Source organism: Acinonyx jubatus, chromosome A3, assembly GCF_027475565.1.
Source record: "Acinonyx jubatus isolate Ajub_Pintada_27869175 chromosome A3, VMU_Ajub_asm_v1.0, whole genome shotgun sequence".
NCBI lineage: Eukaryota > Metazoa > Chordata > Mammalia > Carnivora > Felidae > Acinonyx > Acinonyx jubatus.
The window spans coordinates 98243854-98269482 of record NC_069388.1 but is presented as its reverse complement, the minus strand read 5'-3'; the positions used below and the strand labels follow the sequence as shown (position 1 = coordinate 98269482).

Below are 25629 nucleotides of genomic sequence, written 5' to 3'. Positions count from 1 at the left end.
CAACGTGGACCTCAAATACGAGAATCTCCGCCAGAAGGTGTGCCCAGGGGGAAAAGAAATAGAAGGGCCAAAGGCAAAATGGAAGGGGAGAAATTACCTCACATGTGTAGGGATACTGAAAGGTCTTTATTGCCCACTGGCCACCATCAGTTTCCCAGCCACATGCTGGGCCTTCTGGGTGTCTCTCCAACCAACTCTGAGAGCCCATGAAATGCAGCCATGGTCCGGCTCTCTCCTTCCAGGGGACCAAGGTGCTCCCTGGGGCAGACAGTATGGCAGCAGGGCCTCAGAATGAGGGGCGGGAGGACAGAGCAGCATTTCCTGCTGAGGATGGGAGAGAGGGCCCTTCTTGGCACACACTATGGAGGGCTTCCCTGAAGAGGAGGAAGGGGGGCAGGGGAGGGGCTCCCTAAGTTGGGATGGCATGGGTGGCAAAGAGCACGATGAGGAGGATGATGATAAAAACAATCACACAGATGAGGACAATCATCTTCACGTTCTTCCACCAGAACTTCCGAGCCACCTTCTGTGACGTGGTCTTGAAGTGCTCCGACTGTTGGGGGATAAGGCAGAGTGAACCAGTGCATCCTCCCACTGGAACAGAGGCCCACATGCCGTACATCTAAATACTTAAGTGATCAGTTGGAATAACAGACTGTTAGACAAAAAATGTTCTGTCCTCCTGCCTTCATGACAGTCTGGTGGGCCACGTTCAAATTTAGAGTTCTTGGACTCCCTTTGGCCCCCTGCTTTCCCCCTTCTCTTCTTACCCTGCACCATCATGCACCTTGAAGCACCTATGCTCACACCCAGGGGTGCGATACTGTCTGCACGATCCACCTTGGGAGGGCACACACTGGGGCCAAGGGGTGCAAGCTCCAGATGGTCACATCTCCCTGGATGCATGACCCCTCACCCCACGGGGACTACTGAGGCTGGAGGGTGGGCCAGGGCAGCATGGAGGTTGGAGGTGACAGAAACTGCTCTTTCTCCTCAACTCAAGTTGCAGAAATTAAGTTTCCCTGGGCCATGCTCCCCCTGATTAGGCTATGGAAAGAAACACTAAGTCCCAGGGAGATAGGAGACAAAGGACCTATACCCAAGATTACACACAGGACTCAGAAAGCCACGGCCAGTCTCTCCCTGTGGATGTGGAACCTTAGGCTCCAGCCTTTATTGGAGTTACTTTGTTAGAGTTACTCCCTCCCTGAGCAGCTGGCTTCAGCCCCTGGCTGGAGAGAGAGAGGAATGAGGTCTAGCAAGATGTGTGGGAGATATTATTCTAGCCTTCAGTTAGCAGAGGACCCTTTGATCAAAGAATTTCACTGCTCTTCCCAGCTTCTTTTGAAAGCAGACTCAGCAAAACTCCAGCAGTTTTCTACCCCCTGCCAAATAACTCCCAGAGAAGGCCAAAGGCCCTAGGAGGATTTTCCAGAGCCAATAGTTTTGCCCTGGGGAGGTCAGGTCCAAATGATTGTCAAGGGAAGCCTTCAAAGAGAAAAATCAGTTTCATGGGAGAGAAGCCTAAGAATGCAAGGCCTGACCGGGGTCGTCTGTCTCAGAAAATACCTCCAACAGTCAGCCCCATCCACCCTCCCCAGTCGTTGGACCCCTTCCCTGGATCCCAGTCCCAATCAGTGGAATACAGCAGAATCAGAACTGGGCACTTGCTCATCAATTCCCAAAACAAGTGAAAAGGCAGACTTTCCTCCTATTCATTTTGCCCCCAACACCACCAACCCCCAAACCTCAACAATCCTACCCTCCCCTCTCTTCCTCTACCCCCAGTGGGCTCCCCATCTCACTGTGGCTTCCAGATCCTCTGTCTTGTTGCGGAGATGGTCCAGGTTTTCTCCTCGGGCCAGGATCCGCTCCACATTCTGGGTCATGATATTCTTGACTCCTTCCACCTCACTCTGCAGGTTCCGTACACGATCATTTCCTCCACCTCCACTGGCCTCCTCCTGGGCAGCAACACAGGGGTTAATTAGGTCAAGCAGTGGAGGAACTGAGACTCAGCCTCAGAGGCCAGAGGAGGAGAAGGCCTATGATGGACTTTAGCTTTTTTTTTTTTTTTTTTAATGTTTGAACTGTTTACAAAAAGAATGTTTGCATGTATTACTCATGTAATCAAAAAATAAATGCATTTTTAAGTCTCAGAAGTTGAGTGCTGATGCTAGACAGACTGGATCAAATTTCTTTTCAGGTTCTCAGGGCCCCTGATGAGGAAAAGAAACACAGCACTAAATCCCTCTCCACTGTTTCCTTGCTCCTCTGATTGGGTTAGAGGGAACTGCTGAGCAGGCATCTTACAAAGTAGAAACCCTAAACCATTACTTACCAAAGGGTCCTTGTTACAAATATGTGTGCTGGGCAGCAGAACACCCTCAGCTAGCACACCCCCCCTTCCCTGCAAGAGAGTAGCTGGAGAGCAGTTCGGGTCCCAGGCTCCAGCCTAACTGCTGTGACCCAGAGCAACAGCAACCAGGCTCTAAGTCCCTCACCAGGCCCCATGAGGGACAGTCATTGCGCCACAAACTTCTGCTTTCCCCACCACACAGCACCATGCGCAGGCATCAAGCCACGACTGCCTGCTTAAGCAGATATTAAATAAAAACAGCAGCCTGGGTGTTGGGGGAAATGGAGGGCCAGTCTGCCCTGGCTGATGATAAGGTTTTTGAACAAGGAGGGAAAACCATTATTAAGCTCCTCCCACCTTGACCCACTAGACCTCTTGAAACAGGCCTGGAGCCGTGGGTCCAAACTAAATGGGTTATCACAGAAATCCAACTTCTGGTTCTTTTACAAACCCTTAGTTCTCTTCCTCACGTTTACGGAGAGGGGGCTGATTCCTCAGACCCGGCAGAGAGACAGATTCCTGGGGTTAGGGCTAAAGTGAAAGGCAGGCGGGAGGCGCGCGGGGAGAGGGGGGGGGCGCTTTCTGCCGCTGGGCTGGAATGCGCCCTGAGAACTTCAGAGGTGCTGCCCAGGGGTGTCACAACACCCGGCGGCTAGAGGGCTGGAGGAGGAGATGAAAGGCCTCTCAGCAGCTCCTCGCCTGGAATTCGGATCCCCCACCCCCACGGAAACCCTGCTCCAGGCCGGCACAGAGGTCAGGGGAGGGAGTAGAGAAGAAGCAGGAACACCCGCCCAGGCAGCTCCGAACTTTTTGCAGTCAAGTTGTCAAAGGAGAAAGGCCAGTCAGCCCTGGCCCAGCCCTCCGACTTTGCCCCCGCGCTCTCCTGATCCCCAGCCCCCAGCCCACTCTGGCCCGTCTTTGAATCAGCCCCTTCCTGGTTTCCAGCTCGCTCACCATGTCTCCAAGCGGCTCAGGCCTGTCAGCGGCAAACTCGCCTAGTCTGTTTCCTCCCGGGCGGCCCTCGGCTCACTTCCTGCTTGCTCCAACTTTCAGCCTGCCCCCGCCCACCTCGCATCCCGAGCGGTTCCAGCCTCACCTCCGGCAGGTTCCCCCAGGTAGGCGGGCACCCTCCATTGCCCTCCCAGTCTCCTCCCAAACCAGGGCTTAGGCTTAAAGCAACAGGGCTCCCGGGCACCAAAGGTCTTCTAACTCATCAGGGACAAGAAAAGAAAGATCAAGCAGCCCTCCTAGGTTTCCTGACGCTGGACCTCCCGATATAGAAAGGGAAGCTGTCTCTCTCTCTCAATCTCAATCTCTCTCTCTCTCTCTCTCTCTCTCTCTTTTTTAATGTCCTGAATATCTGACCCCAAAACTTACAGACTGAAATCAACCCTAAGCACCCTGCCAGGGCTAATTAACATAGAAACAGAACACAGATATGAAAATTTCTTGCCGGCAACCCTTGTTCCCATGTTTATGGGTGGTCAGAAAGTATTAAAACCTCCAAAGTCTGGAATGCTGTGATCTTTGGCTGTGGTGTCAGAAAGCTCTGGGTTATTAGCTGTGTGACCCTGAATGAACCTCTTCACCTCTCTGGGTTTTGCAGGTGCTAATGATGATGTCAGAGGATGGTGGGGAGGTATAAAAGGATAGCACATGCAGTGTGCCTGGCAAAGTGTCCAGAACAAAGACCTATCCACTGTTATAACCAGGAAATGATGGCTAACCAACCCCTTCTTTCCTCCCAGAGTTTAACAATCCCTTCAGGAGCCACCATGAGGGGTTGGTGAGCCGAGTCAGAAATGGTCAGATGCCTGCCCTATGGACCAGAGAAGGGCCCCAGGGCAAAGGATTTTTCCACCACCTGGCTCCAGGCCAGAGAAAATCCAGTCTTCCTGGATGGTATTTATGAAGACAGAACAATAACAGGGTCACGCAAAAGGGAACAAACATTCCTGTCCCATCCCAGAAGTATCAGTTCTAAGAGGGAAATGTCAGCTTCTCTAACACATGCTTTTTCAAAGGATTTAACAAATTTTGGACCTCAGTTTTGAGACACTTTATTCTACTTTATAATGAAATCTTATCCCAATTTAGATATTATTATATTTTGCAAACCTGAATTTCGATGGACAGTACCAGCCTGCTTTCACCATCCTTAGAAAAGCTATAAAGTAGAGGCGCCTGGATGGCTCAGTAGGTTCAGCATCCGACTTCAGCTCAGGTCATGATCTCACCATTAGTGAGTTCAAGCCCCGCGTGGGGCTCTGTGCTGACAGCTCGGAGCCTGGAGCCTGCTTCAGATTCTCTGTCTCCCTCTCTCTCTGCCCCTCCCCCGTTCATGCTCCATCTCTCTGTCTCAAAAATAAATAACATTAAAAAAAAAAGTCTATAAAGTGGTCAAGTGGAGGTGGGTCAGAATCCTTGATCTGTATTTGTGCTGTCCAGTACAGTAGCCACTGACCTCATGTGCACATAGTACTATGTACTGTATACTGTGAACATAGTACTTGAACTATGGCTAATCTGAACTGAGAAGTGAGGGGCCCCTGGGAGGCTCAGTGGTTGACTTTGGCTCAGATCATGATCTCATGGCTCTTGTATTCAAGCCCCACATCCTCAGGCAAAGCCCTGATAGTGCGGAGTCTATTTCAGATTCTCTGTCTCTCTCTGTCTCTCTGCCCCTCCCCTACTCTCTCTCTCTCAAAAAAAATTTAAACATATTAGAATGAACTGAGAAGTGATGTAAGAGTAAATAAAGTACACTCTGTATTTCAAAGAGTTGTTATGCAAAAAAGAATGTAAATATCTCACTAGTCATTTTACATACTGATGACATGTTGAAATAATGTTGTAGTATATTGAATTAAATTTTAAAAATTGATAAAATTAATTTCACCTGTTTCTTTTCTTTTACTATTAGACATGCTGATCCATACCTTAATATTTGTGTGACCTTAGATAGACTTATGTGACATCTCTAAGCCTCAGTTACCTCACTGTCTGTGCCTGGCACTGAAAAAACCCTCAGTAAATGGTGGCTATTGTGATTACTATTATTAAGAATGCCAGGGCGCCTGGATGGCTCAGTCGCTTAAGCATCTGACTTAGGCTCAGGTCAGGATCTCATGGTTCATCAGTTCTAGTCCTACCTCAGATGAGCACGAGCTTCACTTCGGGTGAGCTGGAGCCCTGCTTTGGGTCAGTCCCCCTTCTCTGTGTCTCTCTTCCTCTCTCTTTGCCCCTCACAGGATTCTCTCTGTGTGTCCCTAGCTCACTGGCGCCCTCTCTCTCTCAAAAAAAAAAAAAAAAAATGTCCAAATGCTAAGGCAATGGTGGATAGGGGAACATGAAAGGTGCCAAGAAACAAAGGGCCAGAGTAGAATGTCTGAGAAGAGCAGAAAGAAATGAAGGAGGATTTCCAGGGTGGAAATCAAGGTGACAGTAGTTGAGGAGTTACTGGGGTCTAGCATGCCACTGCCAGCCTTGGATATACATCGATGTCCCTGAGGGAGCTGACCCTTGGCCTAGATCCAGCAGCCATTAGGGAGATTCTCTAGGGCCCAGAGTTGGGACTACAACCTGTTCCACCTTGTCTTCACCATGCAGAATCCCTGCAGGCTTGGCCTCACCTCACTGTGCAAACATCACAATGCTACCCTTGGGCAGAAGACCACCTTGCTAATGCCCTCACAAGATGAGACACTCAGTAAGGCACCAAACAATGCACAATGAGCAGAAATGGTACTATGCGGATGGGGGTGCCTGGCTGGCTCAGTCAGAAGAGGATGTGCCTCTTGATCTTGAGGTCATGAGTTAAAGCCCCACATTGGGCCTAGAGCTTACTTGAGAAGAAAGGAAAAGAAAAAGAAAGGAAAACGAAATGATAATATGGGCAGGGTGCAAGAAGAGACACAAGTCATCGATTCCCTTACAGTTAAGGAAGGCTCTATCCCAGGAGAGATGGAATATCAGTCACTCTGAAAAGAAAAATGCTAGGTGGTAGGAGTGGCAGTCAAAGAAGCAATCACGGTGTGATGAAGAATATTCTCCGTCCCTCTGTGATCAGAAGATTTGGGTATCAGCTCTCCCACTCCTTGGCTGTAGAGTCTTGGGCAAGCCACTTCCCTCTGGGAGCTTCAGTTTCTTCATCTGCAAAATGGGAAGAAGAATGAAGGTGCTTTGCAGGGTTATTATTTGGATGAAACGGTATGGATATATATTTCTATATTTCTACTAAACCACTTTATGAATGAAAAAAGAAACTAATGGAGAAAGTAGAATGAGAAAATAGTGGAAGAGGAATAGTTAACAGTCTGCAAAGCAACCAGGCAAACTTTGGAGGTACACTGACATCTGTCCCAGTCTTCTTACTTATGGCCCAAGTGGGCAGTTTACTCCCTCTCTGGGGAAAGGCTAGAAAGTAAGGAAAGGCACATTCAGGAGGCACAACTGGAATTGCTTCCTGAGGGATCATAAAGCTCTCACCACTGCCGAGGCCTCTTTTGTGTCCAAATCCTACTGGCATCCAGCGGGTAGAGGCCAAGGGTGCCAAATTTCCTACAGCTCTCTCACAACAAAGAATGACATAGACCAAAATGTCAATAGTTCTAAGGCTGAAACCCTGGTCTCTCTAGGGAAGTGCAACGCTTTATGGAGCCATTTATAGCAGCCATTTCTGGATGATCCCCAAATCTGTATCTCCAGCCCTGACCTTGCTTTCAATTGTTACTACTGCATCTCCAGTGCCCTCTCCACAGACACCTCTGACAGTCAAAGCAAGCCCTTTATCTTTTCCCCATATTCCTCCTGCTGGGTAGTAGTACTCCCATTCTTGGGAAACCCCCAGTTTCCCAAGCTAGGGATCCCTAAACCATCCTACATCCACAATGGGACATCACTAAGTCTTGATTCTATCTTGGTCACATCTCTCTATCCACTCTCTCCTTTCCACACCAGCTCCTGCTTCCTAGGTAACACCAGTATTATCTCCTCTCTGGACAATTCCATCCATCTCCAAACTGACCCTTCTTTTCCCATCCATTCCTCATAGGGCTGCTTGTTATCTTCCCAAACACAGATTTGAGTATGCTCCACCTGGTCCCCAGAGTAAAGCCCAAAGTTCCCGGTTTGGCATCCCAAGATTCTTTTTAACCTAGTTTTCAAAGCTTATCTCCCATGAGACTCACCTCCCACTCCCTTCAATCATACCAAATTATATGTGCTTCCTCAAACACACCATCCCCCCCCTTTTTTAAACTTTTTGTTTATTTATTTTTGAGAGAGACAGAGACAGAGTGCGAGTGGGGAAGGGGCAGAGAGAGAGGGAGACACAGAATCTGAAGCAGGCTCTAGTCTCTCAGCTGTCAGCACAGAGCCCGACATGGGGCTCGAACCCACAAACTGTGAGATCATGATCTAAGCAGAAAGTCGGACGCCCAACTGACTGAGCCACCCAGGAGCCCCCACACCATCCCCTTTTATATCTTTGTTCAAGCAGACTTTTCTTATGATGAGCAAATATCCTGCTTCACTCATCACTAAGTCTATTCATATTTAAGACATTGCTTGCGTGAAGCCTTCAAGATTTCCCCATTGAAGTTAACTTCTTCCTCTTCTGATCTCCATTACATTTTATCTTTTATAGAATCTATAATACGCTTTGCCATTAGCTGCATATACATTTGACTCCTCCAAGACTAACTTCTATGAAGATAGGGGCTATGTCTTCACTTTGGTGCCCTTGTAGAAAATAATATATGCCATAACCATAGTAGGCACTCATTTAATGTTTGGGGTACTGAATCAAGAGATCTGAAAGAGGGCTTCTTTGTCTCCAGTGCATATAAAAAGATAATTTTTATTAGAAAAGATCCATGAAGAAATCTCTTTCCTGGATTTTGGGCCATTTTATGGATACACGAATGCTAACTGGCATGGGTCTTTGTATACTGGTCCTGAAAGGATAAACTGGAAATCAACCCCTTCAACAAAAACAAGTTAAAATCATGGGGTGGAGAGGTACTGAGTTACCACAGCTCATTTATTAGCTGTACTTCTCTTACCCAGAATGCTCTTCGTTCACCCAAGACTACTAAGAACTTTTGATTTCCCTCTTTTCTCTCAAAATTATACTCATCCTTCAAAGTCCAGCTCACGTTTTCAGAAAACTTTCCTGAGTTCTCCAGTCATAATTCATTTCCTCCTCAATGCTCCCACAGTACTTTAAACCTCACTTAATACTTAGGACTTTATAGGGGTGCCTGGGTGGCTCAGTATGTTACGCATCTGACTTATGATTTTGGCTCATGTCATGATCTCACAGTTCGTGGGATCAAGCCCGCATTAGGCTCTGTGCTGAAAGCATGGAGTCTGCTTGGTATTCTCTCTCCCTCTCTCTGCCCCCTCCCCCCCCACATGTGCACGTACTCTCTCTCTCAAAATAAATAAACTTTAAAAAAATACACAGAATTTTATATATTCTGTTATTATCCTATTATTTCTATATTCTTTTATTATTATGTTTCCTTGTCCTTCAAGGAAGAGGACAGAGGCCACAGCTTACTAATTTGTTTCTTTCTCTGTAACCTGTACAGTTCTTGTCACATAACAGATCATAATTGCTGAATTTAATGGAACCATCTAATTTGAGTGGTCTTAGAAGAGCTAGCCCAAACTTTCCAACCCACACCAAATTCATTTGGACTGGGGCTGACAGCAGATTAAGTGATTCCCCCCTATAAATAGATCAATGGCTTCCAAAGTGACTTGGCCTACCCTGTCTGTTAGGATAACCTAGAAGTGGGCCAGACCCTCAGCCGCAGGAACAGTTAGCCCAGTGATTCTACCTGCCAAACACATCTGTCCCTGGTAATCCCTACTTTTACATCGATTCCTGACATTCCTTCCCTTTAGGATAATTGTTCTCAACACATGGTCCACAAAACCCTGGGGTCTTCAAGGACAAAACTACCTTTGTAATAATATGGATCCATTATTTGTCCTTTTAATTATGTTGCCATTTGCACTGGTACGAAAGCAATTTGCACTGATGATACAAAAGCAACCATGGGTAATAAAATTGTTGGCAACTTAGCAGGAATGAGACACCAAATTGTAGTAGTCATTGTATTCCTCCCTGCTGTGCACTTGCATTTTCAAATAATGCCATTTTCAATTAAGGACATCCCTAGTGAAGCAGTACACATTTTTTAAAAAAAATTTATTTTGAGAGAGAATGCACACACAAGCAGGGGAAGGGCGGAGAGAGAGGGAGAGAAGATAATCCCAAGCAGGCTTCACACTGTCAGCGCAGAGCCTGACGTGGTGGGGTTGAACCCATGAACCATGAGATCATGACCTGAGCCTAAATCAAGAGTTGGATGCTTAACCAACTAAGCCACCCAGGCACCCTGAAGCAGTATAAATTATTAATTTTATTAATTCTTGACACTGGGGTACACATCCTTTACTATTTTGGGTGAAGAAATGGGAAATACGCACACAGCGCCTTGCATACCCAAGGATGACGGCCGTCTCACAGTTGTTCTAAGAAAAACCACTTGTGTAGTTAAAATGTGACAACTCCCATACACCTCTTAGCCCTCTCCCATTTTTCTCCCATTATTAACATCTTGCATTAGTGTGGTATATTTGTTACAATTGATGAGCTAATATTGATACATTATTATTAACAAAGCCCACAGTTTAATTAGGGTTCACATTCTATGGGTTTTGCCAAATGTATAATGACATGTATGTACCATGATACCATTACAGTATCATACAGAATAGTTTCACTTCTCTAGAAACCCCATGTGCTCCATCTAGTCATCTCTCCCTCCCTTCCCCCAGTTCCTGGCAACCACAGATCTTTTGCCTTAAAACCAGTTTTGTCTTTTCCAGGGTTATCAGTTTGGGTCATACCATATATAGCCTTTTCAGATTGGTTTCTTTCACCTAGGGATAGGCATTTAAGGTTCCCCAGGTCCTTTTGTGGCTTGGTAGCTCATTTCATTGTATCACTGAATATTCCATTGTATGGATGTGTCAGTTTGTTTATCCACTCACCTACTGAAGGACATCTCGGTTGCTTCCAAGTTTGGGCAGTTATGAATAATGCTGCTTTACATTTGGGCACAGCTTTTGTGTGGGCATAACTTTTCATTTGGGTAAATGCCAAGGAGCACAACTGCTGGATCACATGGTAAAACCATGTTTAGTTTTGTTAAGAAACTTCTAAACTGTTTTTCCAAAGGGGCTATATACCATTTTGCATTCCTATCAGCAATGAAGTAGACTTCCTGTTGTTCCACATCTTCGCCAGCATTAGTTGGTGGTGGTGCTTTGGATTTCAACCATTCTGATAATTCTCTCATTGTTTTAATTTGCAATTCCCTAATAAAATAAGATGTTGGGTATCTTTGGGTTTTTTTTTTTTCTTTAAGACTTTTTTTTCATGCTTATTTATTTATTTTCAGAGAGACAGAGAGGAAGCATGTATGGGGGAGGGGCAGAGAGGGAGGGAGAGAATCTCAAGCAGGCTCCACACTGTCAGCACAGAGCCCAATGTGGGACTCAGTCTCACGAATCAGGAGATCATGACCTGAGTTGAGATCTAGAGTGGGACGCTTAACTGACTGAGTCACCCAGGCACCCCTTTCTTTCTTTTTAAAAAATGAAACATCATTTTACTTGAGGATATTGGACAGACTATGGTTATTCCAACTGGCACATTTGGCAGATAGTTTTTGAAAAAAGAAAGGAGTGTGACTGTTCCTTAAAGGAAAACAATAGACAGCATTTGTTGCCAATGATAAAATTTGAGCTTTCAAGTGAAAATTAAAGTTTTGGAAAACTTGTATCTGCCACTGTGAGCTTGGCAGCTCTCCAACATTTAAAAGACTCTGAATTTGGAAGAGCAGCATAACTCAGTGAAACAGTGTTTTCCAAATGACTAAATGCATGATTTTGTAAAAGGTCCATTCAAAGTATAAGATATACCGTGATTTAATGTAACAAAGCATAAAAGTTCATTGATCTGGTTTCAGAGTCCACATCCAACTAACCTTTAAAAAACTACCAGTTTTAAGTTTAGGTGAGGTATCAAAGATGGAGACCCACAATTATCTAAAAAAGTTATTAAAATGTTTTTTTTTCCTTTTACAACTGAGTATCTATGAGGCCAGATTTCCTTCATATACTTCATTCAACACCAGATCAAATCCAGAAGCAGATAGGAGAATCTAGCTGTTTCCAATTAAGGCACACATTAAAGAGATTTGCATGTAAAACAATACAGTACTACTGTAGTAGTAGTGTTACTTGTGTAACTTTTTGTGGGAAATATACTTTTTGCATAAAAACGTTATTTCTGTCGGGGCACCTTGGTGGCTCAGTCTGCTCAGCATCTGACTTCGGCTCAGGCCGTGATCTCACAGTTCATGAATTCCAGCGCCCACATGGGGCTCTCTGCTGTCAGCGGGGAGCCTGCTTTAGATCTTCTCTACCCGCCCCTTCCCAGCTGTCTCTTTCAAACATAAACATTTTTTAAAATGTTATTTATGTAAACGTATAATGGGCTTATTTCTTGTCTTTTTAAGCGAATCAATACATATTTTAAACATTTCTCAGTGTACATTTCTAATATGGTAAACGTGGAAAAAGAAAACCCACGTAAATAAAAGCTCTTTAGGGTTCTCAATAATGCGCAGCTGGGTTAAAGTGTCCTGAGACCAAAACAATGTGAGAACCGCTGTCCTAGGATGCCGTCCAGTGATGCAGTTGGCCAATCCCAGCGCAGTAAACAGATATTACAGTGCTGGTCAAGCCTCACCTCTCTAGGAATCCTCCCTGATCGACCACACTTTATCTACACACTGCCCATATTCTACATCCCCTCTGCAGTTGTGCGCTTCCCCAGCTGATTTCAAACCTCTGGTCCCTGGCAGGTACCGAAGAGAGAATGAAGTAACTCGCACCCTCTCCCTATGCCGGGATAGCCCTTCGAGGTGTGTCCTCAACTCAGAGGTCAACCTTTCTGGGGAACAGTCTGACATTTGCGCCCGCATCGCTCATGTCTGGGAGCACCGCAGGGACACCATAACCTGGAGACGCCTAATGGGGGCGGGAGGAGCCCAGGGAAGTTGCCGGAATTCCGAGATATCTTAAGGCTGAAGGCATAGAGGGGCTTCGGAACGCTTCGGGGGAGAGACAGGTCTGGCGGCTGAAACGAGGCGGGTCTAGGGCATCCTCACCCCTCCTCTGTCACAAAGCAAGGCGACGCCCGCTGAGGCGCTGGCTCGCTTGCACTAAGGCTCTTCGCTCCTCCCTTTGCCGCCAAGCAGGGAGCCGGCGCAGCTGGCCAAAGCCCTCCACGACAGTCCCGGCGCTTTGCGGCCAGCCGCGCGCGTGCTGATGTGTCGGGGAGGCGGGGCTCAGGGAAGTGATCCGTCGGACGCACCTAGCTCCCGCGCCGCGTCTGTGGCGGTGTTACCTCCTTGGAGCTATGGCGGTGTCTGCCCGGTCCGCGCGGGCCCCGTCGGACTCACGTAGGCTCAGAGTCCTCCCCTGCGGCACAGAGAGAGAGAGAGAGAGGGACGCTGGTGTCAGAGGGGCGGGGGCGGGGGCGGTAGCACTGCCCTGTGGGTCCCCGGGAAGGGGGCCTCTGTTCGGAAGGAGCTTGTAGAGAGAGATTGCAGTCCGAGGATTTAGGCTGATGATGACACTCAGGGCGCGAGAGGTTCTGGGGCATTGGAGGATCCAGAGGAGGGGTTGCACTGCAAGGGTGTTAGAGTACTTAGGAATCTGTGGGATGACCTGGTAGGCAGAAACCCTGGGGCTGTTGGGGCTGTGATTTCTGTGATTTGGGGAGAAGTCGATTTTAAAGCACTTCCATCCCCACACCTGCACACACGCTTTCTCTGTTGTTTGCAGATAAAGTACAGAAAGACAAGGCTGGACGGACTTCAGGGCCCAGTCAGGGCAGCGGAATGGCGAAACTCTTGGGTTTTGAGTGGACAGATGTTTCCAGCTGGGGGAGGCTGGTGACCCTGCTGAACCGACCAACGGATCCTGCCAGCCTGGCCGTCTTCCGTTTTCTCTTTGGTAAGTCCGGTTTCTGGGAGGGGCCAGTGTGGTGCTGGGTGAGAGAGTAACAATCCTCCTTTGTGCATTTCTTGGTTACTTAGTGATTTGCCTCCCTTTTCCTTAGAGCTGAAGATACTGATATCCTGGAAGAGATCTTTGTGGAGTTTAGGATCAAATCCAGCTTTGTCTCCTCTGATTAGGGTTTGGACGCCAGATATCCTATGATCTGAGGTCATAGGAAATATAGAGGCAGAGGAACAGAGACCCATTTTGCTTGTGGCATGAAGTTGCCCAGTAACTATACTGAGGACTAGACCTCAGAGAAATGGCTAGGTGACAGGGCAGACATTTTGGCTGTGAATCCTGAATCCAGAGTTTCCTAACTCATAGGCCACACAAGGATGCTTGGAACGGGTTACAGATGTGCTGAGATATCCATCCCCTTAGCCCAGTGGTTCTCAACTGGTGGCAGTTTTGCTGTCCAGGAGACATTTTTATTTGTCACAACTTGGGGGAAGAGGAAGTAGTTGGCCACGGACCGGTGTGTACTTAGGAGCCAGGGATGCTGTGACCTAATGGTGCACAGGAGAGCCCCTCCCAGCAAATAATTAACCAGACTAAAATGTGATTGTCCCCAGGTTGAGAAACCCTGCCTAAACTGGAACTGTCCTCCTGACCTGAGTAGCTGCTTTTGTTTGCTCTAGTGTGTAAGCCAAGTACTATATTCTGGGCATGCTAGGAAGTGAAAAAGTTTGAGAAGCACCACCCTAGAACACTTTCTATGCCTCGTAGGACAGACTTTAAGTTATCAAAACCTAAACAGTATTTATAGCGTTTTGTACACTTTTCTCATTTAATCCTCTTTGTAACCCTGTAAAAGATGAGCCCCTTTCTCAAATAGGGAATGAAGAATTAGCTCAGTGAGGTGCGGTGGCCGTCTGAGATCACATAACCGGCATAATGCCTAGCACAGAGTAGGCGCTCAGTAATTATTGTTGAGGGAATGAGTGAGTGGCAGAGCCAGGGTTAGGTAAGAAGTCTGACCCTGGAGCTGGGTGCATTCCACTGTATTCCAGTGTATTCCACCTCTTCCTTTGCTGAGGCCTAACGGCCCCTCCTTGACTACCTTCTCAGGGCTGATGATGGTGTTGGACATTCCCCAGGAACGGGGGCTCAGCTCCCTAGACCGAAGATACCTGGATGGGCTGGAGGTGTGCCGCTTCCCCTTGCTGGATGCCCTGCAGCCACTACCACTTGACTGGATGTATCTTGTCTATACCATCATGTTTCTGGGTGAGGGAAAGTGTGGGAGAGATGGGAGTATTACCTGGCCTACCTAAAACAAAGAAATACAAAGCATGCTGGTGAATGACCAAAGTCTTGGGTTCATTATTTCACTTCTGCTGTGATTCATAATTTCATCTTGCTGACCTGTGTGTCATCTGAGCTGTGATCCCATAAGTCTTGTTAAAATATTAGAGTAACATTTAATTTTCATTTAGTTTTACCCAATGATAAAATGTCCTATGACTTTTCTTGATCCCACCCACAGCCTGTCCCAGGGGAGCTGGGCCTGTGGTGACCCTTTGACCTCTTAATCCTCTCCCCCACAAATCCCAGGGGCACTGGGCATGATGCTGGGCCTGTGCTACCGGATAAGCTGTGTGTTATTCCTGCTGCCATACTGGTATGTGTTTCTCCTGGACAAGACGTCATGGAACAACCACTCCTATCTGTATGGTTTGTTGGCCTTTCAGCTGACATTCATGGATGCGAACCACTACTGGTATGAGTCTAGGGGAAAGGGGGAAGGGTTGGCTGGGTCAGGATGGTTACTGGTGATAGGGGCCCAGTGAGGTCCTAGAATTTGCCCCAGCAAGCATATTTTCAACCGTGCTTTGCAAAGTGTGGTTACAGGGTCACATTTTGATTCGGATGAATTCGGGAGGGGGAAGGATCAGTGAGTTGGGGCACTTGGGATGACAAAAAGGAAAATGGCTCCATTCCCAACCCTCCACTCTTTCCGTATCTCCCCAGGTGCCTTGATCTATCCACTTCCTGTAATCCTCTTAGAAGAAGAGAAGACTAAAGCCAGACATAGATGTTTTCAGATACCTCAAGGGTGGTCATGTGGAAGAGGGAGCAGACTTTCTCTGTGTGAGCCCAGGGGGGCAGAGTTAGAGCCAAGAGTAGCGGTTGCTGTGAGGCAGAGTCATATCAGAAGGAGAGGGCCCATCAGGGCCGCTCAGCAGTGCTGTCCTGGGAGGAGGTAACCCTCCCCCACCTCCGGCTTAGGCGACCATCTTTCATGGGAGGTGGTGAAGGGATTTGGAGACAGGGTGGCAGGGTGGATGATCTCTAGGGATCCTCCCCATTAAGTGAAAGCAAATATGCAAATACGAAATGTCAGTAAGATGGGTATAGGGAAAAAAAAATCTCAAATGTTGAGTGTGTTACTGATTTATCAGTCATTAATTAACTTTCATTTATTAATATAACATACAGATACCCCTTTGGTAAATCTTTAAATTCATTCAAAATAGCCAGCTCTGATCATATAAAATTAAGACAGTTTTGACAGAATACTCCTGAAAAGATTCATTTTTATAATTTTTACACAATTTGAAAAAATACCTATCCTTTACTGAAAGCTTTGCACATGGCCAGACACTATACTAAATACTTTAAATTTTTCCTCATTACAATGCCATGAGGTCTATAGTGCTGTTCTATTTATAAATGAGGAAACTAAGGCATAGGGAAGGATTGGCCTAAGGTCACCCACCAGGCTAAGAGGCACAAGTGAGAATCCAGGTCTCCTTAACTACAGACTGCAGTGCTCTTGACCACAAGTGTAAACTGCCCCTTCCCCAACTTCTCTGCTCATTCATTGTGTTCTTGAAAACCTGTTTTGCTGCTGCCTCCCTAGAATACATCTAGTCTTAGTGTCTTGGGTATCTCTCCCAAGGTAGCTGTTAGCAGGTACCCTCCAGCACTACATCCTGGCATCTAGGTCTATGAAATGTCAGTTTGTCTTGGATTTTGGAATTTTTTTTTTTAATGCAGTATATGTTTACATATACCTTTAGCTTTTCAACCGTTCTTCTCAAATTCATTCTTTTTCAAATTCAGTCATATTCTAGCACTATGGTCCCTTCCCTGATTTGTTCCATTAGGACAAACTAATTTACTAACTAATGGTAAACACTGAACTCTTTGTCATTATCACTCACTAGTAACATTTCTGTCATGACCTAGTCACTGTTAAATTTGCTCATGTAATTCTAAAAGACCTTTAGAATAGCCCGGAGAACCTAAGAGGATATGGGAAGACTTCCTGGGATAGAGAGGTTATTACATTTAAAAAGAAAGGTGGAAATGTGCTGGACTAAGAAGCTCTCCTTACTGCTTGCTTCTCTTCGTGTAGGTCTGTGGACGGCCTGCTGAATGCCCGTAAGCGGAATGCCCACGTGCCCCTTTGGAACTATGCTGTGCTGCGGGGCCAGGTACAGGATTTGAGGAAAGAGGGAGGTGATCTTTGATACCCACTGTCAGTGTGGCCATCCTGCTGCCAGACCCCACTGTTCTCTGCCTCCTTGGATTCCTTTTGCTGGAAAGCTAGGCTGCCTCTTCTGTTGTTCCCAGTCCCCTAGTCTCTGGGTTCTCTTACCTTGTCATGGAAAGAATAGAGCTTTATCCCTGCTAGATTGACATCCTTATGAGAGATATATGCTTCATGACTTTCTTTGGTACCTAATACTGTGCCTGGCGTTGGTAGAATGTCAATAAATACTTGTTGGATGAGTGACTATCCCAGTTGAGTGAATCGAATCTTCCTTAGGCCCTGAACTCAGATCAGAACTTGTGTTATTGCCGGTAGTCTGTAGAAAACGGGGTTCTTTTTTTTGTTTGAATGTTCGTTTTGCATTTTGTGTTTGCAGATCTTCATTGTGTACTTCATTGCGGGTGTGAAAAAGCTGGACGCAGACTGGGTTGAAGGCTATTCCATGGAGTACCTGTCCCGGCACTGGCTCTTCAGTCCCTTCAAGTGAGTGGCAGTCAGGGCAGAGATTTCGTTGAGGCACAGGTACACAGCAGGTGACTCACCTCCCCCAGGCTTATGGTAACAACTGCCCTCCCTGCTTTGCCTGAATTTGCCACATGCTTTCCTCTGGCCACTCATCTTCCTATTCAGCAGAAGGCAGAGTCAGTGATACCGAAAGATCTAGGCCTACCTGTCCCTGGGCAAGAACAAAGGGAACAAACTAAAAGACGAAAGTCAGAATGAAGTGAGTTGGTGAATGAGTCCGTGCTCCCTGCAGCCGCCATAGGTGGTGCCTTGTGTTGCCGCCCCGGCCTCTCGCCGGGACTCCTCAGCCAGTGTACATAGATGGACAGTCAGCGGCCCTGCCCTGACAAATCATTGTTGCAAGCTCTTTAGAAAACGGAGGTTTGCCTCTCTTGAATTCTCCTTTCCTTCTGTTTTTCCTTGCCTCTTTTACTTTATTCTTTCTTTTTCCCTGTTCTTTCCCAGTTCCAAAAGTTTGACTTTATTATGTTAGGCATTCACTTTTTATTTTTTTATTTTTTAAGTATGTTTATTTATTTTGAGAAAGAGTGAGCCCTTGCACAGGAAGGGCAGAGAGAGAAGGAGAGAGAGAAAAATCCCAAACAGGCTCTGCACGTTCAGTGTGGAACCTGACGCAGGGCTCGAACTCATGAACTGTGGGATTGTGACCTGAGATGAAATCAAGAGTCGGATGCTTTAATCCACTGAGCCACCCAGGTGCCCCTGTCAGGCATTCACCTTTTAAAATTCCTCCCTTCCCTCCTTCCTTCCTTCCTTCCTCCCTCCCTCCCTCCCTCTCTCCCTTCCTTCCTTCCTTTCTTCCTTCTTAAATGTTTATTTTCTGACAGAGAGAATGAGCTGGGGAGGAGGGGCAGAGAGAGGGAGACAGAATCAGAAGCAGGCTCTGCACTCAGCCCCATGTAGGGCTGGAACCCATGAACCACGAGATCATGACCTGAGCCCAAGTCGGACTCTTAACCAGCTGAGCCACCCAGGTACCCCAGTTTCTTCTCATTTATAAACTCCATGAAGAATCTACTCCCGGGGCTCCTGGGTGGTTCAGTCAGTTAAGATTCAGACTTTGGCTCAAGTCGTGATCTCACGGTTCGTAGGTTCGAGCCCTGTATCAGGCTCTGTGCTGACAGCTTACCCTACTTTGGATTCTGTCTCCCTTTCTGTCTCCCTCTCTGCTCCTTCCCCGCTCATACTGTGTGTGTATGTGTGTGTGTGTGTGTGTGTGTGTGTGTCTCTCAAAAATAAACATTAGGGGCATCTGGGTGGCTCAGTCGGTTAAGCATCTGACTTCAGCTCAGGTCATGATCTCAGTCTGTGAGTTCGAGCCCTGCATCAAGCTCTGTGCTGACAGCTCAGAGCCTGGAGCCAGCCTTGGATTCTGTGTCTGCCTCTCTTCACCTCTCAGAAATGAATAAATGTTAAAAAAAAAATTTCTTTTTTAAAAATAATAAAAATAAACGTTAAAAAAAAACACCTACTCCCCAAAGTACACTCACTTCTCAATCAAATTTGCTCTGTGGAATCTGCCCTTACTTATTACATAGGGCATGTGGAAAAAAATTGAACCGCTAAAGTGCGTGGAAATGAAAAGGGGTTGGAAACTCCCATAGGGTGTGTTTGTGCAGAGTTCTACCCACCTGCTATGGTACATCCTTTGGCAAGGACAGGGTGGTGGAGTTTGCTGTGAATGCTGGGTTCTCCGGTGGGCTGGTGCCTGACCTTTGTTCCTGGTCTCTACAGACTGGTATTGTCCGAGGAGATGACTAGTCTGCTAGTGGTGCACTGGTGTGGACTGCTGCTCGACCTCTCAGCCGGTTTCCTGCTCTTCTTTGATGCCTCGAGGTCCATTGGCCTCCTCTTCGTGTCCTACTTCCACTGCATGAATTCCCAGCTTTTCAGCATCGGTCAGTACCTGTGGTCTGGTAGGAGATGGGAAGCCACAGGTTTGCGGGGAGGGACTGGCCGGAGACATTGTCTGGGAGTGGGAGATGGTGACGGGAATTGGAGTTAAACTGAGCCAGATGTAGTCACTGGAAAATGGCAGTAAACAGGAAGAGAGGACTGGGGCCTCTGGGCTCAACTAGCGTGTTGTGTAGGAAGGAATCTCGGGGAAGTAAGAATCCTCTAGTTAAGAACTTCTTTCGTCACAAGTAGAATACCTGGGAGAGGCTTCCTGAAGTAGGAGAGTGGAGGGGATTACCCATGTTCCCTGCAACCAAACTCCTGAAACGCTTATTTTCTCCCTGCCTTCCTAGGTATGTTCCCCTACGTCATGCTCGCCAGCAGCCCTCTCTTCTGCTCCCCTGAGTGGCCCCGGAAGCTAGTATCTCACTTCCCTGAAAGGCTGCAAGAGCTGCTGCCCCTCAAGGCTGCCCCTCAGCCCAGTGTGTCCTGCGTATATAAGAGGAGCCGAGCCAAAGGTGGCCAGAAGCCAGGGCTGCGCCATCAGCTCGGTGCCGCCTTCACCCTGCTCTACCTCCTGGAGCAGCTCTTCCTGCCCTATTCTCATTTCCTCACCCAGGTATGTGTGGGCTGGGGGTTAGGTTGGGAAGTGGCAGAGGTCACAACGTTAGGGAAGCATGGGGCCGTGTCGGTTGAGAATGGGGTTAGGAGAACTGTTGGGCTGATTGCCTCTGTCCTGCTTTTTCAGGGCTATAACAACTGGACAAATGGGCTGTATGGCTATTCCTGGGACATGATGGTACACTCGCGCTCCCACCAGCACGTGAAGATCACCTACCGTGACGGCCGCACTGGCGAGCTGGGCTACCTTAACCCTGGGGTGAGATGTCTGATGCTGACAACTTACTGTTCTTCAGAGCTCCCTTGAGCATTGGGGTCTGATTTGGTCCTAAATATAATTATAAAATAAAACAAATTTGGGTCCACTCTGCCCACTCTGTCCTCTCAGGAGCCAGGTTGACTCTTCTTTTGTGTGAGTTCAAATAGGGCAGTGTCATTCACTTCCTTTGAATTGAAATTAGATTTAGGAAAGGTAAGTATATCAAGCCCAGCAATAAACAATTCTTCCCCAGAGACGAGTTCAGGGTTTTTTTTTTCCTGGTCAAAATAGGCACCAGACAGGACTCTCTTAGTGCCATTGACAGTGCATGACCCATCTGGGAGGTTGATAATGATGAGGTGGGACTAATGTGGGGGTTTGGGGCAGGTATTCACACAGAGCCGACGATGGAAGGATCATGCAGACATGCTGAAGCAATATGCTACTTGCCTGAGCCAACTGCTTCCCAAGTACAATGTCACTGAGCCCCAGATCTACTTTGATATTTGGGTCTCCATCAATGACCGCTTCCAGCAGAGGTGGGCACAGGGAACAGAGAAGGGGAAAAATGAAGTCCCACTCCTTTTGCCAAGATGAACAGCCCATGCTCCCCAGTGTTGTCTTGCTTGAAAGGCTGTCTGTCCTCTGGTGCATGTCCCTGTTGACTTGGTTGTGGGCATAGCTGATTGTTTCCAGCAGGGGGCACCATCAACCAGCAGAAAAGGTAACTGACTTTTTTTTTTTTTTTTTCCCTAAGATGCTGTTAACACAATTCTCCTCAGGTGGCCACTAACCCCCATTCTTCCCAATGCTCCAGAATCTCTTTCTCCTTCTCTCTCTGCCCCAGACTGGCAATAATATGCTGACATAAGCCATTTCTTCTATTTGGAAACCCTGTTCCCTCTATCTGGGAGCAGTGATGAAGGGAACAGAACCAGAAATTCTGGTGGGTAGGTGCTGTGGTCTCTTTAGAACATGGTTTTCTTTCCTAAGGATTTTTGACCCTCGTGTGGACATCGTGCAGGCCGCCTGGTCCCCATTCCAGCGTACATCTTGGCTGCAGCCACTGTTGATGGACCTGTCTCCCTGGAGGACCAAGTTACAGGAAATCAAGAGCAGCCTGGACAACCACACTGAGGTGGTTTTCATTGCAGATTTCCCTGGTATGGAGGAAAGCAAAGAACCTTTGCTGTTTTTCCCTGTGGTTTCCTTGGCCAGCGACATTGCCTGTGATGGAGAGGGGAGGGGCATTCCTGATGGGAGGAATGTTCTTGCGACCTGAAGGGTGGTAGTGGTAAAGGGAATTATTTCATCTTCCATGGGGTAAGCTGGGGAACTTTGTTGCCCCTGGCAGGGCTGCACCTGGAGAATTTTGTGAGTGAAGACCTGGGCAACACTAGCATTCAGCTGCTGCAGGGGGAGGTGATTGTGGAGCTGGTGGCAGAACAAAAGAATCAGACTCTTCAGGAGGGAGAAAAAATGCAGGTATTTTGCTGGAATTAACAATGGCAGAAAAGTTTAGATGAGTGGAGTTGATTTACTATAGACTCCAAAGTGGGAGCTCAAAAATCAAGGGTCCCCAGGGCTGTGAACAGCCTCATCCAGGATTCTAGAAGTCAGTTCCTTCGGACTCCAAAATACAATGAAAAGAAAGATGTCTAGGTAGGGGGGAAGGGGGGGTGGGTTGGGGTGGGGAATGTAGGAAGCCCATAGGCTGCCTGGGAAAGGTTAGAGAGTGAAGTATGTCCATTTCTTTTCCCTTGTCAGTTGCCTGCTGGTGAGTACCATAAGGTATATACGATGTCACCCAGTCCTTCCTGCTACATGTACATCTATGTCAACACTACGGAGCTTGCACTGGAGCAAGACCTGGCATATCTGCAAGAATTAAAGGAGAAGGTGGAGAATGGAACTGGTGAGTATATGAAGAGTTGGGCTAAGAAAGCACCTGGTTATAAGTCAGGGTTGTGAATGAGGATCTAGCCACTAAAGAATGAACTTGAAGTTTCTGGCTGGTGAAAGGAGAGTTCTAAAAGAGAGAATGACCTCAGTGATTCCTCTTTTTGCCATCTTCTGGGCAGAAATGGGGCCTCTACCTCCAGAACTGCAACCTCTGCTGGAAGGGGAAGTAAAAGGGGGCCCTGAGCCAACACCTCTGGTTCAGACTTTTCTTAGACGCCAGCGACGGCTCCAAGAGCTTGAACGCCGGAGAAATACCCCTTTCCATGAGCGGCTCTTCCGCTTCTTGCTACGGAAGCTCTATATCTTTCGCCGCAGGTGAGTTATACTGACAGCAGTACTGGTCATTGCCGTCAGATGTTTGCAAGTTGGGTAAATTTTCTCTGGTGAAGGTAACGGGAGGGACAATCCCAAGAAAGGACAGTCTAGTGCTAAATACTTTTTCCTCTCCATTCTTTTCCCCCTGATGTAATGGAAGACTAAATGATCTGTGTCTGAAGGCCTGCTGTCTTGTTCTGCCTCAGCTCACCGCCAGCCTCCCTGTGGGTTATTCCTACCTCACTCTAGAATCCTTTACTGGACCATATAAGGAGTGGTGTGCCCTTCCAGCTGGGATGGGTGGGTCACCGGGGGGAGATTTTCATTTATGCCTGAGTGAAAGAAGGTAGGACCAGGTGGCCATGAGGGGTTCAGCAGGAATCCCTATGTAGAAACAGGAGTTTGGACTGGCTGGCCTTTTTCTTCTTTTTCAGCTTCCTGATGACTTGTATCTCACTTCGAAATCTGGTATTAGGCCGCCCTTCCCTGGAGCAGCTGGCCCAAGAGGTGACTTACGCAAACTTGCGACCCTTTGAGCCAGTTGGAGAGTCAAGTCATTCAAACACAGATTCTTCGAATTCTGATCCCCCTGAGCCAAATTCTGACCCTGTGCACTCAGAGTTCTGAGTGGGGGCAGATGTTGGGTACAGATGTGGGAGCAGCCAGTCATAGGACCATCAACCTATGCATTGGAAATGTGAAGAAATTGATATTTTATATATTTTTCTTCTTTATTCATAATTCTTTTAAATTCAGAGAGGATATCTTAGAGGAGCCAAGAAAGTAAAGCAAGGATAAAATTTATCAATTCAAGGTTGAGGGGCTAGGACAGCCATTCTAGGATAAAGGGCTAAGAGTCAGGTTTAAAGTGACCAGCTCCTTGGGGAAAGAGATTTATGTGCCATGATAACAATAATGCCAAACTATTCTCAAGTACTTGTTATATGCCTTCATTATTTCATTTAACCCTTAGTGGCCATTAGTCCCCTATTTTACAGTTGGAGAAAGTAAGGCTCAGAGATCGTATAATTTCAAAGACAACCCTCATAAGAGATGTACCCTGCCTCTTGTAATTTGCAGACTCACGGACAAGAATCATGAAATAGTGTTAGCCTAAAACTTGTCTTGTTAATTACAGGCAAGATTAGGATGGTGATCAAGTTCTAAACGCACAGAGTAATTTTCTCTTCCCTACTGTTGTGGTTCCTTTATTGTTCCTATTATAGCCAGTGAGTTTTTCAGTAGCAGCTATGAGAATAGGTAGGACCAAGTTAAATAAGGAAATTTAGATGATTGGTACTAGCTCTCTCAAAATAAGCTTTAGCATTCTCTCAAAATTAAATTTTAGCATCCTTCTACCCTTTCGTGAGCACAAAGTGATGTAAAGAGAATTAACCAAACTTGGTGAGGGATTAAGGCATGTTTGCTGTTATTTTGTAGGCTTCGATGTACAGGGGGACTCAGGAGGCACCTCAATTCCTTGAAAACTCAAAAGCCTGGCCTTGGGCTAGAAAGTAAGAATGCATAGAGAAAAAGGAAGAAAAAAGGCCCCTGCTCTGGGTGCTCATGGTCTTGCAGTAAAGACGGTCATGGCAGTATATTGGCAGTCCCAGTAACTTTGATAAAGGATTACATCTGTGTTTTCAGGCTTCGCTTCCCATGCCTCACCCCACCCCACCCCACCCCACTTCCTTGGACAGTGGTCTCAGGGGGTCTTTCCTAGGCAGCTGCCTTCTCACTGTACACACTTGGGATGATGATGTCCTCTCCAGCGGTTTCCAGTGATGCTGCCTAAATTTCTCTCCTGCGCCCTAGACCTATGTATCTAACTAGCTCCATCTGGATATCCCACAAAGCTTTCAAACTCTAACAACTTCTATTCATCCCCAACTCAGGCCTCCTTCTCATTAGTGAATGGCATTTTTTGACCAAGCCACCTGAGTCCTCAGCCTTGATTCTTCCTTTTTTCTCACATTTCTTAAATTTCAGGTTGCATCAATTCTACCTCTTGAATCTATTCATTTCTACTACCTCTGCGTTCTAATCTAGTTGGAGACAGACCTGAGCAGATACAGTTGTGCAAGTTGGGCCTGAATAAGCGCATCCCACTGAAGTCAAGTGGGACCTCATTCTTACAAGGCATTTGTGTGGGTTAGCTAGCAATAACAGTGCCACGAGGTATCTTGGTCACTTGGTAAGTGTGGGGGAAACACTGGTTTTCAATAGTTTTGCAGATCTGTGACACAATATACCTCGGCACCATGTCCTTTTAAGCTCAGCCATCTCTTCCCCTGCAGTCCCCCCACGCCCTGCCCATTACATGACTGGTATTTGGGGAAGGGACTCCGTGGTAGTTGTAATATAGGCAAGGATGCTACTGTCCCAAGCCTGTTAGTGCATCACCTCTTCTTCCCAATGAAAATGTTGGGATGGGATGGAGAGGACAGGTGGTCATCTTAATACTGTTTAAGAAAAGCTATTCAACCGTAAATCTGGATTCAGATTTCACTACAAATCAGGTCTTGTGCAGCTGTTATGGAAATGGGCTATCAATGTCCTTTTTGCTAGGCCTTAGTGTTCTATTTCTCCTCTCAGCATTTGTCCCAGACCAAGTTGTTCCTTTAAACTGTATAAAGTCCAGTACAGATTTCCTTTTAACCTGCACATTGAGCTTTCCTCCCATACCATATTCATGCTTTGATCTTCAACCATTATAATCACCATCACTCCATTTTACCTTTGCTTCTACTCTTCTCCCTGGGCTGGTCACTAGTTCTTCACCTTCACTTTTTTAATAATTTTTTCCCGTTAGGCAGAAGCAAATACTGAACCTAACCTTAATTTCTCTAGTGCTATCCGACTGCCTATAGGCATCCAGTGCATCCCTATCCCCCTTATTTGGCCAGCAGTGCACTGGCATCTAAGAGCTTTTTGAAACTTTAAACGATACCAGGACTTAACCTTGCCCCCCTGCCAATATAGTTATATTTAAGCCTCTAGATAGGTGTAATCAAGCATTCTTTTGGGTTTCACATTTTC

The 25629-nt window shown here is 46.8% G+C and overlaps 2 protein-coding genes across 7 annotated transcripts; one reads left to right on the top strand and one right to left on the bottom strand.

Moving 5' to 3' along the window:
• Positions 1-105: 105 nt before the first annotated feature.
• VAMP8 (vesicle associated membrane protein 8) lies at positions 106-10749 on the bottom strand. Of its 2 annotated transcripts, none has more exons than XM_053200859.1 (3): positions 10628-10749; positions 1806-1964; positions 106-553 (listed from the first exon to the last, which is right to left on the bottom strand). In XM_053200859.1, the coding sequence occupies exons 1-3, from the start codon at positions 10628-10630 to the stop codon at positions 410-412; spliced, it is 306 nt and encodes a 101-aa protein (XP_053056834.1). In that variant the 5' UTR covers positions 10631-10749; the 3' UTR covers positions 106-409. The 2 variants fall into 2 exon arrangements, with proteins under 2 accessions (XP_053056834.1, XP_014931339.1); XM_015075853.3 differs by lacking the exon at positions 10628-10749 and adding an exon at positions 3314-3452.
• GGCX (gamma-glutamyl carboxylase) lies at positions 3195-25054 on the top strand. 5 transcript variants are annotated; one of them, XM_015075849.3, is made up of 15 exons: positions 3195-3474; positions 13295-13465; positions 14582-14740; positions 15068-15233; positions 16875-16953; positions 17389-17495; positions 19272-19435; positions 19787-20052; positions 20182-20313; positions 20701-20852; positions 21307-21476; positions 21668-21798; positions 22081-22228; positions 22395-22590; positions 23025-25054. In XM_015075849.3, the coding sequence occupies exons 1-15, from the start codon at positions 3315-3317 to the stop codon at positions 23215-23217; spliced, it is 2394 nt and encodes a 797-aa protein (XP_014931335.2). In that variant the 5' UTR covers positions 3195-3314; the 3' UTR covers positions 23218-25054. The 5 variants fall into 5 exon arrangements, with proteins under 5 accessions (XP_014931335.2, XP_026927860.1, XP_053056817.1 ...); XM_027072059.2 differs by lacking the exon at positions 3195-3474 and adding an exon at positions 12730-12909; XM_053200842.1 differs by lacking the exon at positions 3195-3474 and adding an exon at positions 13015-13180.
• Positions 25055-25629: the final 575 nt, after the last annotated feature.

Bases quoted from the DNA above. Each gene is read 5' to 3' on its own strand.
- GGCX (XM_015075849.3), top strand. From the start codon at position 3,315: ATGTCTCCAAGCGGCTCAGGCCTGTCAGCGGCAAACTCGCCTAGTCTG. The intron at 14,741-15,067 runs GTGAGGGAAAGT...CACAAATCCCAG, and splicing joins CTATACCATCATGTTTCTGG to GGGCACTGGGCATGATGCTG. The intron at 21,799-22,080 runs GTATTTTGCTGG...TTCCCTTGTCAG, and splicing joins AGGAGGGAGAAAAAATGCAG to TTGCCTGCTGGTGAGTACCA.
- VAMP8 (XM_053200859.1), bottom strand. The intron at 554-1,805 runs GTGAGATGGGGA...ATCCCCCAACAG, and splicing joins CAGAGGATCTGGAAGCCACA to TCGGAGCACTTCAAGACCAC.